The sequence below is a fragment of the Ceratosolen solmsi genome, unplaced genomic scaffold, assembly GCF_000503995.2.
Source record: "Ceratosolen solmsi marchali unplaced genomic scaffold, CerSol_1.0 scaffold10, whole genome shotgun sequence".
Classification (NCBI taxonomy): Eukaryota; Metazoa; Arthropoda; class Insecta; order Hymenoptera; family Agaonidae; genus Ceratosolen; species Ceratosolen solmsi.
This window is the reverse complement of record NW_011948412.1, coordinates 5,238,193-5,256,778: the sequence shown is the minus strand read 5'-3', so window position 1 is coordinate 5,256,778 and position 18,586 is coordinate 5,238,193. Positions and strand designations below refer to the sequence as shown.

The following is an 18,586-nucleotide window of genomic DNA, read 5'->3' as shown; positions in this document are numbered from 1 at the left end:
CACTCGAGGCAAAGGATCGACTGCGTGGAAGTAAATGCGGAGGAGCCGCGAGTATCGGAGAGCCCAAGTTAGTAGTGAAGGAGTGCGTGAAGGCAGCCGTGATTTCAGCTGAGTCGAGACAAAAGAGATCAAAAGAGGCGGTTCATCTGCTCTCATCATACATCAACGATGCGCATGCGTGTTAAAGAAAAAGGGCGAGTCCGGATTTGTGGTTGGGTATGGGTGGGGATTCTTCCGAGTAGATGCGGAGAAAGAGCGTTAAAACGCAAGGAAATTCAGAGGGTGAGAATACATAGGTGAGCCATTGGATTATGCGATAGTGAAAGGTGATTGTTTTGCTTCGTTTATGTTACTCGATTGTTGCTATGCACACTAATGTTTACAATGATGTGCATTAAACCACAGATGAGTAAAGATGCTCGAATGCATGCATTGTTTAAAGTAACATTCGATTGGGGAAGAAAATTCTCAACAGCGCACCGTGATTTTGGTCGGTACAGTAAATTCTAAGCTTTATTTTCATAAACGTCAAAAAAAAAAAAAAAAAAAAAAAAAAAAAAAATACATGCCTAGTATATCAGTAAATTTAAAGGAATATGAACAATAGAGCAATTTGCTGTTACATTTACTTAGTTTAATTTAATTTTCTTACGATATTTTATATCATATTCAGAATTATACCAACTCGACTGACACTTATATAAGCTTCATGATTGAAAATTGGAAAGAAAGATAGTAATGGCAATTAGATGGATGTATATTATTTAAATAGATAAAAAAACTTTAGTTAAAAAAAAGGATTTTTCTTAAAGCTTTGACTAGTTGGGTAATATAATGCGTTAGGTATCTCAGAAACATATATGAACATAGCAACATAATTATTTATCATTCAAGTGTATTCATATTTAAATTCATAATTATGCTATAAATGGACGATACATATTTACGAAAATTCTATCATAATTATTGCCTTTCTTCAAAATATTTTCTTCAAAATTCATATCCAATAATGAATTATTAAACTTTTTTTTATGTGTATACTAAAAAAGTACTTTAAAAGTCTTATATGAATATAAGATCCTTAGAATAAAAAATATGTCTCCTTTAGGTGAAAAAATATATAACGTTGAAAAACGTTATATTATTATGTAAAAAATTTCAAATTCAATTCAGTTCACAAGAATATTGTAAAATAATTAAGAATTTCTTGCAAATCATTATGAAGTGTCAAGTTGATTTTTAATTACCTATTATTGAAATATGAAATTTGAATGAATTTAAAAGAATCCCATATCATTGAACGATAATATTTAAATAAAAATTACTTTTTACGACTATTTCTTCACTTTTTCTGCATACATTAGCCGTAATTTAACATCGACAATTAAAAAATAATCGATATACTGTAGGTAATTATTCTTATAAATATGAAATATCTATACGCGCAGAATTTCAATTTCGTCATACGCTTTTTTCTATACTCGTAATATGTTGTTCCATGAATTGAATCAACTCATTGTTCAATAAAGAATACCAATTTTTTATTCCTAGACAATATGGATTCGAGCATAATAACGGATATTCGCTCACACTTGGTCATTTCTCGATATGTCCTTTCTTTTTATCATAGATCCTTAACGTTCGACGATAATACAAAAAGTAATAAATATTGAACTGGCAGTTCGATATGAGGACGTGCCATGCGCAACTCCAAATGACAACAATTACAAATAGTGACTTATTGAAAAAAAGGAAAAAAGATGAACGTAGACACGTGTATGCGAGTCAGCCCCGCTCCTGGGTATCGCGGGGTCGTAAGACGCAAGGGGAAGCGTAGCAGGGGCTACGAAACGGAAGCCGGCTTACTAGTCCGTGGAGCGAGGGAAATCCCGCCCCCCAGCGAGGAATACACCCGCCCCCAAGCGTCAAGGGCTGCTCTCGGAAAGCGAGAAGAGCCCCCAAGAGAGAGAGAGAGAGAGAGAGAGAGCGAGAGAGAGCGAGAGAGAGAGAGAGAGAGAGAGTGTGTTTGTGTGCGTGCGTGCGTGCGTGCGTGTGTGTGACAGAGTGAGAGAGTGTGAGAATTGGTGGGGGTTGGGGAGGGGGAGAAAAAGATAGCGGGAAAAGCGGACGTTGGGTGAGGCCACTAGCAGTCGAGTGCTCGTCGAGGGCACACTCAAAAAGTACAGCGCGAGCGCGTTAAGCCGAAACGTCGAGGCTCCCAATCCCCCGGCGTGGGCCTCCTCAACTAACCAGCTAGTGCGCGTCCTCGTCCTCGCGAGACCCGTTGCTTTACCGGCAACCGAGGGACAAGTGCGCGTCTGTGATCGAGGGTGAGCTAGTGGCCGGCATGAACCGACGTCTATTCTGAGGAAGACCGGCGAAGGTTACGTCTCCCCGTCACCTTAATAAGGCAATGGCGGACAAGAACAAGATATTACCCTGGTCCTTCTTACCCTACCCAGCCAGCTTTCTCAACCACGTCTGGTACAGTCAGCTCGCCCTGAACACTAGGTAATTATGGAGCAGCGCCGCGATTAGTAAGTCAAGCTCATTTGCAATCGATGCTCCTGATGAGAAGGGCCCCGCTCTTGCAACAATCAGCTGATGAATTTGACGATGGAATATATTTTGCTTAAAGTGTCGCGTTCCTCGTTCCAGGATCCAATCACTCGCTTTAATTGTGTGTTGCGCGAGGCATTATAGACGTCCCTAAGCGAGATACGCGAATAGACGAACAATGATGAGAGTGACGTTTATGGTTGCTGGCTATGTAGCTTTTGTTATAACTTCTGGTAGGCGCTCGGAGCTTAGCTTGGAGATTTCACGATAATATGCGATAATAGCGCTATCTCAACCAACAATCCTTATTGATTTATTGTCTTGAATTTTACAACGACATGTAAAAATCATGTACAATGTAAAACATTAGCCACATCGATATAAATGCTAAGAAATAAAATACCATTACTTCTTTAATATATTATATATTTATTATTTATTATAATATATTATTATATTTATTATAATATATTTAATATAATATATTCGGATTAAAAGCTTAGATAATACACAAGGGCATTTTATTGTAATATTTGATATTTATTGGCTAACGATAAATATATGATTCTCTTCATTACTTTTTTTTTTCGTTTAATTAGCCTCGACGAAAATATTGAATTATCCATGGATTTTTTCATTTTTTCACATAATACTATGGCTTTTTAAATGGAAAGACAAACTCTATTAAAAATATATTATTTTTTGTTGAACTATACGGCACTCTATATATATATATATATATATATATATATATATAAAGGCAAAAATTTCATTTTAAAAATCATATTCGTTTAAGCTTTAAATTCAGCATTGGTTGACAAATATTCATAGATGCTATAGTATTACGTATTAATCGTTAATGTTAAACTATGAAATAGAATTGAATCAAAACAATTAAAGAAGAGCAAAAATTTAAGTTGAAAATTTTGCATACAATGCATGTTGTAATTTTACTTGAGTGCCAATACATGTAAAAAAAATATTTTTCTGCATTACTCTTTATAGGAGTATTGAACTACCATTACATCATCGATATATTAATTTTATAACATATAACAATACGGACTTTTGAAAGAAAAAAAAAATAATAAATAAAAAATTAATAATAATTCAATCAATACACGTGGCTTGATGAATATCGATATGCGCGATTGATAAAAACAATAAATATCAGATTTGTTATCGTGATATGAGATATCAAGCGCTAACAACTCCTGCATCCGAGCTGTCTAATATAATACAACAATGTGTATATTAACACATGATCATTGGCTTCTTTCTATTAATTCCATTACACTTTTAGACTTGAAATATTTGTTCATACGTGAGCAAATATCGTTCAAAATAAAAAGAGAAAAAAGAAAAGCAATATTATAGATAAATAATTGGATTTGATCATTGAACAAGAAACTCGTATGATAATCACACACAAACACACATACATACGCGCGCGCACGTGCACGCAAACACGCACGCACGCGCGCGCGCATATATATATATATATATATATATATATATATATTGTCTAGTATTCCAAAAATGTAATATTATTTATCGACTGTTGTTATTAGAATTATTTTTCACGATTAAATTATTACTTTACTCATACACTCATTTGATATTTTAAAGGCTTTATCTAAATTTTATGTACTGATTAAATTTAACAAGCAACTTTATCTTACGACATTACGATAATATAATTTTATATGACAGAATTATAATTCATAGAAAATTCTCAATATTTTTGTAACTTAGACAATCTTTCTTTTTATACGTCTAACGCGTTTATGTGTACATACAATTGGCAACTAAAGCAACATTTAAAAAAAATAGAAGAGTATTTATTGCGTATTATTTAAGTATTTGCACTCGGCTTTAGCTAACAGTATTTCTATCATGAATTTAAAGAATTAACTATTTATATTATAAAATACTTTTGTTTTTGTTTTTTTGTTTTTGTTTTTTGTTTTTTGTTTTTTGTTTTTTGTTTTTTAAGCAGTCAATTTGAGTTTTAGGCATTATTAAGGGTTTGATTTGAATTTTGTAAATGCGATAACAAGAAAGAGAATAAATGGTCAATGGCAGTTGAATTTTGGGTAAGGGACGTGAAAAGGCTGATTGCGCTAATTAAAGATATTGGAAAGTTAGACCGACGGAAATCCGTGGGGGTGCAAGCCCACTTAACCTTACTTAGAGCCACTTAACAAGCCAAACTAAAGGTATACGCGTCTTTTTGCCGGCTGCGCGAACATTCAAGTTCACACGCGCGCACTTAAGTCCAGGAGATTTTCTTGCGCGCCTACCCGCAAATTCCCTTTAAATCTTTCGCTCTAATACAGTTTTCAGCTTTCTTGCATTATAGATTTCTCCTCCTTTTTGCTTTTCTTGTCTTTTGATGCCTTTCAATCATGTTTATCTCATAGTTTACACGGGTGGATAAATCCGTACAAGTGCGAAGGAATTATGTTCACACGATGAAGAGAAACTTTTCGTGTCGGTGGAGTCTTTAAAAGCTTGACAAGCACGTACAATAAAATGAATTTTTCATGACAAATATCTCTCTTTGTTTATTCTCATGAAATGTTATATTTATAAATGCATTCGATCCCTTTAGTATATATTTATATTTATGATATATTTATTTTAGATTTAATCCATTCTTTTTCCTATCATTTAATTAAATCTGTGTCTTCGTCATACGACGTAAGATTTGAAATAATTATCCGGCTAATATTCAAAGGATATAGCTCCATTCGAATTCTAAAAATATTAAGAATGATATCTTAAAAACAAAAATCTATTTAAATAAAGATAACGAATATCTAATCGAATTAACACCATCAGTTCGTTACGAAATGTATTCGTTGTAAGAATAAATCACCTTACAATTACAATTAATCCCATGCCCAATGACTAATGAACCGCCTCTATGGAGATGGGCATTAAGAGATTAGACATTCTGTAACAATCCAACGGCGCAACTTAATTTTCCTTTTCCGTAAATTCGACTGCCTGCGATTAGTCTCCATTTTCAAAAGAATCCGCAGAATTTCTACGAAATAATCTCGTTAAAATTCGAAGTCTCGCCTCTGTATAACTAAATTAAACAGAAACCAAACAAAAAAAAAAAAAAAAAAAAAAAACAAAAAAAAAATGGAAAAAACGGATCCTCCATTTTCACACCTTCGTGAAAATGTCACGGCATTCGAGCATTACGGACGTCTCGGAAACGCGGGGACGTCAGAGAAAGAGAAAAGGAGAGTGCAAAACGTGCTACGATAATGGCTCGTTTAGCTTATAGACCGACCAGTAGCCTCGAGAATCGTGCGGCGGTCTTTGTCGTGCACACCAACGGCAACAGCAGCATAAGCGGCGGCGGCGACGGCGGCGGCGGCGGCGACGGCTGCGGCGGCGCACGTCGCTAACCTGAGTCAGGCCCCGATGTTTTGGGACCGCCGACGGTGAGAGCCGACCGTCCGGGCAGGTGCACCGCGTGGGGTCCTCGCTCTGTCTTTTTGTCGGGGGACACGTTTAATCGCAGTTCTTAAAGGGCCCTGGCTTCTTGACTAGAAAAGACCCCCACCCCCTCACTCCCTCCTCCTCCTCCTTCGCCTCCTCCACCGTCTTTTCCTCCGCCGCCACCACCATCACCTTCGTCACCTCTTCCTCACTCGCTCACTCACTCACTCACTTACTCTGACTCATTCGCTGACTTTCTCTCTCTCTCTCTCTCTCTCTCTCTTTCTCTCTCTCCCTCACACACGCACGCACGCACTCACAGACGTACACTATCTCACACGCCCAACTCTCCTTGCATTTTCCTTGTTCCTTTTTCCGCATTTGGGGACGTCCGCTAAAGCCGGGTCTATAAAGATAGTTTCCGGTTACCGACAGACACTGACCAACAAAATTAAAGCGAAGCTGCTTCCTAGTAGAATTTCCATTTTTTCACTTTTCAGAAGCCCATAGTACTCCGAGCGCCTTATTAACGAGCATTCAACAAAAATTCCTTCTTCTATTTAACACTAGATCTTTCTTAATTATAAATGCATCATTAATCATGGTGAAATCTGTATTTCACGATGATACTAATAATTTATCGATTTTACGATTAACAGTTAATACAAAAAAATTGAATACTTATTCTCGTATTTGGAATATCGTCGTTTAATGAAGATAAATGATTTAATATAATCTAATCACCTTTTATTGTTATTTTTCTTTTTAATCTTTTTTTCTCAATATGAGGCCTCATTTAAGTTAGCGTAAAGCTTCAAATCGATTAACAATCGTTATATAATTTAGATAATATGCCCTCATTCGCTGATCACATGGGTTATTTGTATAAAATTCAATTAAAAATACTAAGCGTTTAGCATAAGTATAATTTTATCAGTATGAAACAAAATATATTTTGATTGCTTGTTAAACTTATGGTTATAAGTTCGATTTAATCATTCTTATTGTTATTAATTTCCAATTAATGTTAACAATAGCAGAACGACGATTGCCAATAGTTTTCTTCTGTTGCAATATCAAAAACATTAATTGTCATTCGGATATTTAATAAATCTTATTGTCACTATCGTTTCTGTAAATTTCACATGAATATTCACGAAAGATTCTTAATCCCACAGGTTATTAGAAAGCATGAAGATGCCGGCGAGTAGGACCTCCGGCTTTCACATAAGCGACATATTGGAATTGAACGATCCCAAGCCAACAAGCGAAGACGCAGATATTCCAGGTAAAAAAAAAAAAATTGTCCATCATAATTAAATTATCTGCTTATATCGGAATAAAATGAGCCTACGCCATACTTAAAAGAGAAAAAGTATTAACCGTCGGCTACTACATTTATCAACTGATTAGAACCGAATAATTTTATCATATTTTTTCGCATTTCGTACACGCGAAAGCAAAATCAAATTGACTTAAAAATCAATTTCGCTCGAAATGACAAACTGATAAGCCAACACCTCTCTCCCTCGCATTTGTTAACAGGAGCGACAACGATACTGCCACCGACGAGCGATGTCCCGACTACCTATCAACAACTGCTTGAGCACACGACGGCGATGCTGCACCCGGGCGGTCCGGGTGGCCCGCCGGGTTTCAACTTGAATCGAGTCGGGACCCTGCCGACGGCGGCAACTGGTCCGTTGGCGCCCCCAACTGCCGCCGGACTCCTCAGCTGGCACCAGGCCGCAGCAGTCACGAACATACCGCCCAGCTTGCCCCAGGCCCTCGACGAGGTCAACGGTAAGGATCGATCTCTCCTCTTTCTCTCATTTCTGCCGTGACTTAGAGCTCTTGGAGCCGTCACCCCGGGCAACGGACCTTACTACTTACATTACATTACATTGAAAAAGGAGAAACTTGTCCCTTGCCGCTCCAAGCGAATGAGCAGCCATTGCTCGGAAAGCTGAGTAAACGTAAACGATTAAAATGCTCGTAATTTCTATTAAAATACCTCGCTAAAATTATAGCTTAATATTTATTAAAATAAAAATAAAAAAAAAAACAAAAAAAAAACCTACTTACGATTGGTTTTACCCAAACTTGGGACAGTAGTCGGTAAGTTTGTTTCGATTCGACCTCACTCAGCTCACTTATATCGAAAATTTATTCAAAAGTAAAATGATTGTCAAGTTATTCAAGTTATTCACCGCTTCTTTTATGACTTAAAAATAATTTACAATTATAAGATATCTGCATCATCGATTCTATTAGCTAAGCATCGGTTGGATAGAATCAGTTGGAACGAGTCGGTAGAGGAGGTAGGAATGATTCGAGTGAAACGTTTCAATTGATAAACATTATTATACAATTTTGTACGTGTGCGCGCGCACTCCCGTGCTTATCTGTTGAGTACGAGTATAAAATGGGAAAAGGTTGGCTTATTTATGGTGGACTAATTAATGCTGCGTAGCTACGTTGCTGAAGTGCAGAAAACAAAAGAAGAAGAAGAAGAAGAAGAAGAAGAAGAAGAAGAAGAAGAAGAAAAAACAAAGAAACAGCTTGTAAAATAAAATTCGATGGAACTTAAATGTAAATAGACGTCGGGAGCGAGTCTTCGACAATTAGCGAGCGAAGGAATGGCAAAGCACGAGCCATGACGATGATGCCTTTACCAAAGCCCCGACTACATCGCAAAAACATGATACAAATCCAGCACTCTAACATCATTCACTTGGACAAAACCGTTCAAGTATATACACTCGTGCATATCCGTTAGGAGAATGAGCGCCGATCGAGGACTCCGGCACTCGCGCTCGGTCCCTCCCTCGGGCTATGCGAGCGCGGCGCACATAAATCACGAGCAATAAAATAATGATTGCCGACGCCGATATACACAGCATCATCCTTTGAAGAATCGGGTCTCCGAGGCCGACCTTTGGTCGCGCTAAACGCTCTCCGGCCTCTCCATTCTCTCCTAGCCCTTATTTATTTAGCACCCTCGGATTGGCCCGCTCACCCCCTGCCCCTTAAGCAGGATCTAATAGGCTCCCGTAGAACGACTGGACTGGTCTCGGCGAACAGATGTCGAGCCCCGGGGACAGATGCACGACGCTTCTCCGCAACCTTGTATTCCTGATTCTGCGGTGAATCGTTTTCGCTCTCAATGCGATTGTCACGCCCATGCGTCGACCATTTTGTATCTCTTCCTAGTCTCTCCTCTTCCCCCCCCCCCCCTGTTTTTTTTTTTTTTTTTTTTTTTTTTTCATTATGCACATATCGCTTGCGCGTCCTGCATTTTCCACTTTACACTCGCTCGTAATTGTCAAGGGATTTGCCCATACTTTTCTAGCTTGTGGGTTCGCTTCGTTACGTCAACTTACAGAAGCATGGATTATCTTATTTAACGTGGAATACACTAACACGACTATCTGGCTATTTTTATCTAATCCTACGTTTCCTCTTCTTTTATTGTTTGTCAAGCTCATTTGATACTGCCTTTCTGAGTTCCTCGTTTATGATATTCCTTCGGCCGTATACTACATTATGCATTATGTTTACGCACGCACATCCATGATTATTCATAATGAACCTGCCTAATTAAACTAAATGCATCTTTTTAAGAATTTTCCCTTATTATGTATGTACATACATGTAACGGATTTACATTTGCATTTGACAAGAGGATTCTGATTCATCCATCGCCTACGTTTTAATAATGCCTGTAGAGCAATTTTCATTAAATTTCCATTAGTGTAATTTTCCTATAGGCTGTTTGGTAGTATTACAAGAAAATTTTCAATATTATTACAATTAGAACTAATTGCAAATGACAGTGAGTCAACTGGGAGCTGTGAAGCGAGCAATATTCCTTGCATTATTTTTATAATAAATAAATTCTTCCGTCTCATCGAATATTCTGACTACCAAATGACTTTGAAATTTTTAATCAATGGATTATGCCTTATTATTATTATTATTGTTGTTGTTGTCGTTGTTGTTGTTGTTGTCGTTGTTGTTGTTGTCGTTGTTGTCGTCGTTGTTGTCGTCGTTGTTATTACCGCTCGAGATTCAATCGCCGAATGTTTAGGTAGCAGTCGTCGATTGCAGTCGACATCAAATTAAATGAAAATGATAATTACCAATCTTTTCCAAATAACGTTATAATAATAATAATAATAATAATAATAATAATTTAATTATTAATTAAACATATTCTCAATACAATCAAGCTCGTGAAATAAAGAGTTAAAAGAGAGTCGTTAAAAGTCTAGCGATTACAAGGCGGTATTTATATCGATATACTAATAAAGCTTACACTCCAGCATTATCAGATACGTATTAATCGCGCCTAAGTGCGCATTCCAAACGTATAGCCACAAGGACGAGAGAATATAGGGGGGTGGGGGGAGGGCGCGAAGGTCTTCTTGACGAGACGGACGGCCGTGGAAATCGAGAAATCGAAAAGTTCATCTCGCGACGGCAAATGAAGCTGTAAACCGCACGTGCACGACTCATTCGCAAGCGCCATAAATGCTGGGCTAATTGAAACGGCGCGACCTCGTCGCGCGTATTCCGCCGCAGTGCGTAATCCCCTGTGAAACGGATACATGTATTTACAGCCTCGACCCTCGCGCACCACGCACGCGCCAAATGGGATTTATATTGGCTTCACACCCTCCGTGTCCTACCCAAGCATCGGGTTTATACAAGCGACGACGCTTAAGCGCACCACGAGCACGCTTCCTACACACGCAAATAAATGTCTTCTCGCCCTCGCTTTAACGCATTCGCATACACGTTTAATAAAGAGTAGCGTTTCACATTGGCAGCTAGGATTTTCTTTTGCATTTTTTACGTACAGTTTACAACAAGCCGCTGTACTTGAAATGGTTTTCATCACAAAGGCTCGATCCTTCGTATCGTTCGTCGCTCGCCTCCTTTCTTAATTACTCTCATTATTTCGCACTTTAGCTCCATTATATTAAATAGTCCACATTGTCCGAGCAATCGTTCGAATTTCTCAAGACGCTCTTTCTCAATTGAATATTTTTTACACTCGAGATAATCACACCGCTATCTATCCACATATAATCTATAAACATTATTAATCCCAATTCCAATTCCTATGGTGAATACATTATTCTTATTCTCCCATTCGACTATCTAACACTGTTTCCTTCGCAATTGCTGTCTTTGTTGGCCTAAACCTTGTTTTTCGTCCCAAATCTTTACTTCTTTAAATCGTGGTTGCTCGTCCGCTCCCCTCCCGTTTCATTCTACAAGCGTAGCGTGTATTTGTTCGAATTCGACTGGGGATTTTTCAGTGGGATGTACATACATACACTAGCCAAAACGCCAAAATGACAATCGAAATGAGGCGCGGTTTGTAAAGTTGATCGATTGACCATAATAAGAACGGCCGAAATAATTCTATTGACGCGACCCTAATTTTTCTTTTACTATTTTGAATTACTGTTGGCGTTAAGTATCCACTGCTTATAAGTATCGAGATGTATTGAGATTGTACTAAGTAACAAAGATTTCTTTTCATTATTAATGACTCGTGCCAAGTGACAGCGCAACTTGCTAATGTAGATTAGAAACAATGAACATTTATCGTTGACATTCTTACAGTTGACATTTTATTATTCACTCGCTTATAAATGTTGCATTAATTCAATTAGAATTTTACCAACGACGCTTGCGCTCTGAGATTCTGTCAGACGGTCATTTAGTCGCACAAAAGTAATAAAACCATTTTGAAAGTCAAGTTGTAACAGCCAGGGCAATAAACAAGCGTATAAATCACAAAAGAACGTCAAAATTTTTCATTCGGTCACGTTGCCGACTCAATCATTACAATGTCAATTGTAAAATACGTCGGTGAATTACCTTTCCGGAAAATCATCGTCGATAGGCATCTGCCCACTCAATTTCCGCGATTGCAGGACTCGAGTGCAGCTGCGGCTATTATCGGCGCTTCTTTCATTTTTTTTTTAACTCCGTCATTGTATACCCGCAGACGTCGGCACATTTATAGATAATATTTTCTAATGCCTCCATTTGAATTAGTAAATCACTTGGCGGGGCAGCTGCAACATTCAAATGTATATTTTTTCATGACTCCAGGGGATAGGTATGACGTTTTAATTGTAGGCGTGATACGGTTACTTGTAATATCGTTGTTATTTACCTTCCAATACTGTTAAATAATGATGCGTGAATTTCATGATTTTTTTTTTTGATTTTTACTGCTGTGCGCGCGAGCAGCTGACATTTTCACATTCGATCGAGTGTCTTGACTTATCCTCAAATGTATAAAATACCACGTTATTATTTTCTTCGATAATTCACTTTACTATACAATTGAAAATTCTTTTTAATAGATAAATATTTCAAAACAAATCATATGAAAAAGCTTTTATTTATTTATTTATTTATTTATTTATTTATTTATTTTTTTTTTTATTTTTTTTTTTTCACTCTGACCTCGAAAAGTCGATATTTCACGAAGGTGAAAAAAGTGAAAAAGAGTGTTTGTATATGGTAACGCAATCACGACTAACCGGTAAAATGTTGTGAGTCGCAAATTTTGGCAATCGCTTTGAATCAATTTCCCTTCGAACGCATTATGATTGCACTTAATTTATTAAATTTTCTATTAAGCAAATAAATAGGCACATATTTAATGAAAAAGTACGAGAAAAAGCATCGTACTTTCGTTTCTTTACTAATCTAAAAACTTTTTCATTAATATTCGTATAAGTTTTTAAAAACGTTATTTTTTACTAATTAAGGGATATGTAAAGTGCATTATTCATCAAGTGGTTCAATACAATGTACATTATACTATTTACTTTAATCATTGATTGATTCTTTGAGTTTATATATTGGCGATAGTATTTCAATAATACATTAATTCTAATACAGTAAGACCTATACATCTACTATCATTAACCGTCCAAAACCATAATTAACCGCATAGCATTTCTATTGTATTCCTTTAATGACGTTCATACTTCATAGCTCTTCATTATTTCAGACTATTCGCTTTAATATGAAAATTTTACATGCAATCGAAAGTAATGGACACGCCTTATTTTCCTACTGGTTCATTACTATGTTTTTCATTACGTATTTTTTGTTTTTTTTTTTTTTTTGTTCTTTTCGTTTTTTCTTTTCTTCTCTTTTCTTGTCTTAAGCAGACCTTGAAAACGTAGATTATTCGGTAATATTGTAAATTGGAGAAACGATTGATTATCATGACACGTATTAAAGTATATCATAATTTTATCCATAGCAATGTAATTTTCTTTATAATTTTGTCACTTTAGTTTGACGCTATATTTGCGTGTGCGCGCGTGCGTGCGTGCGTGCGTGCGTGCGTGTAAAATAAAATTTATTCCATTTTCGAGAGCATAAGTATTAGTATAAAGAAATATCTCGAACGTTATTCCATGAGACATTAGTAATAATAGTAAAGGATCAAAAATCTTCTTATGCTGTTACAGTACTTCAGCAACCAGATTCTACGAGCCCCGCGATATCCGATCTCTCTTATCCATCGCAACGCGACAACAGTATCCAAGGCTCGAAGGAAGAAGACGAGCTTCCTGAAGAAGAGATGGAGGCCGAGTACGATGAGGAGGAAGATGACGACGACGACGAGTCGCTGGAGAATAAGAAGAAAGCGAAAGACGGTATCCTTGATAAGGGTGAGAAACGGGATAGAAGCCGACGGGATCAGGAACACCCGGAAGAAGAGTCCGAGCACAAGAAACGAAAGCGACGGGTATTATTCTCCAAAGCCCAGACCTACGAACTCGAGCGACGTTTTCGACAACAGCGTTACCTAAGTGCACCCGAGCGCGAACACTTAGCATCGATAATCCGACTGACGCCCACCCAGGTGAAGATCTGGTTCCAGAATCATAGATACAAGACGAAGCGCGCGGCAACGGAGCGCGTGGAGGCAGCGGGAACGAGATTGGACTGCTCGCCAAGACGGGTAGCAGTTCCGGTTCTGGTCAGGGACGGGAAGCCCTGCCAGTCCAAGTTGCTGGAGCCCTGTTCGGCGGCCGCAGTTGGTGCAGCAGCCGCAGCAGCAGCTTCCGCGAGCCTCAATAGCCAGTATTCCAGCCTCAATAGCCAATTGCCAATGCACTCGTATATGCAGAAGCCGTACTGGTGGTAACGGAATGTGTGCGAATTCGTGAGAATTGAAGGGAAGTAGTGCTTTTGAGGTCGTTAGATGGCCTTGGTGAACATTAAAGTGTGAATTAGGGGGGTTTTATTCGTCGGAAGATCAAGTCATTGCTGATTAAGGCGAAAACGAGACTGAATGATTAATAATAATCTGCGTATGAAAGTTGGGGATCAGTTCGATTGTGTGCTCGCGTTACATAGGAACATGCGGATAAAATAATAGGAGCAGAGGTTACAATGATCATCGGTAAGCTTAGTGAGGAGATAAATGATTATTGCGTGGTCGATTAGTAAAATTCGACGCTCTGGAAAGGCTGAGATTAAAATCAGAGAAAAGTGCAAAATAAGATTGTCGATGCGATATTTATTTACAACACACGAATGTAGGAATGAAGAAAACAAAAAAACAAAAAAAAAACCAAAAAAAAAAAACATAAAACAAAAAAGGAAAACTGGGCTTTTCTTCTTAATCAATCGTTTGGATTTCTTGAACGCGATATACATCGTTGCGGAGATAATATGACGATAATAATCAGATTAGCAGATAGCACAGCTACAACAAGAAATATATGAATTATGAGTTTAAAGAAATATATGAGTTTAAAGAAAGAAAGTTATTGCAATCGACGTAGCTGGACTATAAATTCAAACTGCACATTTACATTTACGTGACAAAATTCTTCGACTACGGACTTTTGATCCATTTAATGGTGGCACTTTTCAGTTCGCATCTGAAAAGACGAAGGCAAAGGGAAAGTAATTATCAAATTCCGCAAAGTCATATTTATCAATATTTTAACAATAATACTGGCGAATTATGCTTTGGGAAGATTACTTTTAGTTAACTTTTAGAGGCCAAGCCAAAGAATATTTCATACAAATTTTCGGCCTCGGTTAATCATGCAATAATAATTTGCACAAATGTTAAAAACGTTTTGCTCATATTGCGTAAAGCAAATTTGTTACGCGTAAATGGAAAAATGTCTCATTGATTGATCAATGATCCAAAGTAGTAAAAATATTTTATTAACTTTGATGTAATTTTATTTTGATTTATAATCTATATAATAGCACAATAATTAACGCATACCAGTGAAATCAAGCAATTTTTATTTAATATACTTAAGTGATTCTTACATCTCTAGGATATTTTAATTTATAATTAAGTAACAACCAATGGTTCAACAATATAATTTCTTAAAAAATCATTCCAGTGAAAAGATGTGGACACACTTATTCTTACATTGATTATTATTATGTTCATTCGTATTAATGGTCGATAATTACTTTTTAATGTAAAATGAGATATTTTTCTAAGATTGTGTTAAAAGCGAAAGAATATGGGTAATGAATAAAGTGAAGTTATGATCGATCATCGATCACGATCTCGGCAATGCAATTCACCCAAATTATTGCCCGAGAAGCAGCAGCAGCAGCAATATTAGAAAGAAAATTATTAAACAAATGCAAATTCTCCTCGCTAATACATTTTAAACGGTAAATTTTTCTTGTTTTCAGTGTCACTAATGCACTTCATTATTAAACGACCATTATTTAAAGTTTTTTTTTTTAATTCATATCATGATTTGAATAATATTAGATTAGTATTCGATGAAGATTCTAATGTAAAATTGTTATCTATTGTTTCTCACCGAACAAGATGCTGCCTAAAATATAAAATTATTCATGGATTAAAAAGGACTTTAGCGTTGATTTTCACCGATTACACAAAGCATTATTTTAATCGTAGTAATAAAAGGTGAAAATTTTATTTCCATTGCTTAAAGTCTATAATAGTTAGCTTTCAACTGTTAATTCTAAGTAATCTTGAACAAATATTTCTGGCAAACACTATATAAATAAAAAAAAAAAAAAATAAATAATTTTCATTGTATTTAAATAATAATAGTGCTATAATGATTGTTGATTAGATCTGTTGATTAGATGAATTTTGCATGCAAATTAAGCTTCATTGATGATTATTAAAAGTACACCAAAGAGAGACTAATGTGGATAATATCGAATTCGAGAAAACCGAAACATCTGTAAATATATTAGCTAATTAATGCAAAAGATGAAACTTTAATGGAATTAAAATAAAATGTTGACTTAATTGTTGCAAATTTTGTATACTTCAATAGGATTGAGGACAAGGAAATGAAAAAGAAGGCGAGAAACATTTTCTAAAATGAGACACATTCAGCCTGCCAGTTAATAACAAATATCTTAAAGTCCCGTTGTGTATCTGTCGCGAATAATATTTCGACAAGACATTATATCTTATATTAGATAAATTATTAAGGATTTTCATGCGTTGCGAAATGCGATTTAGTAAATTAAAGGAAAGTTAATCACACTGATCAAGTAGCGATATTTATTCTAGTGACTTGTATATAATGTACATTGTGTATTATAACAATATAGTAAACTAATATATCAAATGCGTATTTAATAAATAAGAATCGACGATAATAATATGAAAGCAGTATTTTATTTATTTTTTTTTTTTGTACATCCGCAAACCCGTAAAATCATTGCTTCTCTCGTATCTTTCCACTGACGTTCAATGCCCTTCAATACAAATAATGTAATACTATATCGTCCGCCTCTCTTCGATTCATTCGAGTCATCTTTAACAAATAATTCCTTTATCCTCCTCCACGATTCCATCTATTCACCACGTCAACATTCTAATTTCTAGCTTTATAATAATATTGAGAATTGCAATGCATTATTCATCGACTCGTTGAAAGTAATTTTGACATTTATGATGAATTATCAATAAAATGACCATATTGTCGATCAGAGTTTACCTTCGTTAACTAATTGCCAATACAATTGTTTTAATATATTTGCTAATATATCCGCGTAAGCAAGTATATATTAAGTAAATAATAATGCAATTGTAGCCACGAGCAACAAACAAATATAATCCAAAGCTCCGTTATTAGCAATGACGTCGTAAATCATCAGCGAGTAGACTTGGTGAAAAATTTGATCGACCCATAGGGAGCAATAAAAGCCCCGGATGAGACGCTCCCTGGAACTCGCTGGCAGCGCAAAGTGTATACACGCAGTAGTCAGACGAGGGTGAAATTTTTCCATCCGACGGCTTCTCATCTCGTCCGCACTGGGCTGCTGTCTCGCTTCGATTCTTACGCAAGTACGTGCACGCTTGTCCAGGTCCCTTTCATCGGCGCCGGATGAGCGCACAGTTTGAGCGACGGGTTTCCGGCTTCCGCTTCCGAATCGGCCATCTTGTTACCGGTTTAGATTTCCTGCCGGGACGCACTCGATGCGATGCCTGAAGGATCGCGAGGACGGGGTGTCACGCCGGGATGAGAATGAAAAGAGTGCAGCCAAAGGAATGGGAGACAAGGAGTTCGGTACGCGGCCCTAAAATATAATTAAATAGTTTATCGCTAAAGTAATAGCGATGTCTGGCTAATTGTTCGTCATGCTACTTGGAAGGATTTTACCTGCGTAGCTGCGAGGAAGTATCACCTACGATCGAAAAGACGTTCGCCGTCACACAACGATCCCTTGCTTTAACACAATTTATTTAATCAACTCGATATTATATCACTTTTACCATTTCTTACAATATCATCATAACTCTATATTATTTCTATTGATCGGGAGTGTTTTGCTTTATTAACTTTATTAAATTCAGTTCTTTGCAGCATCTTTAATATTAAGGAAACTAATCGCTGATTAATTCTAATACTCTGCTTTCATTAGATATTCAATGTTTTTAATCCATATTCATCATAATCTTTTTATTATTAAAACATAATATTACAATTGCGCTTTATAGTAATTGCAACACACATCGAATACAGTAAGATGTTTTATAGTTTTTATTTGAAAGATTAAATTCTATAGCTCGTTAAGCTTATTATTATTATTATTATAATTCGCGACAACTTTCATCATTCTCGACAAAATTTAACTCCATTCTTAGATTTCCATAGCAAATATAATAAAACGGTCGTGATGTATAAAAATGAATTTTTTCTATCTACTATTATTAATCTTCGAGCAAAATTATCATCTCATACAATTTCAATTAAATCACCTTTAAATTACGTTTTATTTACAATAGCATATTGATATACAATAATTTCTTAAAATCATGCAATTACTTTGCAACGATTCGTTAGATTAGAAGATAACAAATACGCTCCGGTAAGCAACGCTTTTATTAAGCGTAAACCATTTGAACCAAAATAATCAACCTTGTAAGTGTGGGTATCGCGCTATTCCATCTTCGATAAAATTAGCATAAAACTTCACAAGGGATATCGGCGGTTATCGGGAGTCTTATTAGACGAGAAGGCGACTGAATCTAAACCCCCCC

At 36.4% G+C, this 18,586-nt stretch overlaps 1 protein-coding gene across 2 annotated transcripts in view; it reads left to right on the top strand.

Annotated features, from left to right (window-relative positions):
* LOC105368129 (homeobox protein Nkx-2.2) overlaps positions 1 to 14,215 on the top strand; it is a 35,043-nt gene extending 20,828 nt beyond the window's left edge. The window contains exons 1-4 of one of the 2 annotated variants that reach the window (XM_011507052.1): positions 2,359 to 2,511; positions 7,197 to 7,306; positions 7,564 to 7,821; positions 13,533 to 14,215. In XM_011507052.1, coding sequence (XP_011505354.1) covers positions 2,414 to 2,511; positions 7,197 to 7,306; positions 7,564 to 7,821; positions 13,533 to 14,215 — 1,149 coding nt within the window. In that variant the 5' untranslated portion in view covers positions 2,359 to 2,413. Of the gene's footprint in view, positions 1 to 2,358; positions 2,512 to 7,196; positions 7,307 to 7,563; positions 7,822 to 13,532 lie in introns of those variants that run through there. The other variant, XM_011507063.1, reaches the window with a different exon arrangement.
* The last annotated feature ends 4,371 nt before the right edge of the window (positions 14,216 to 18,586 follow it).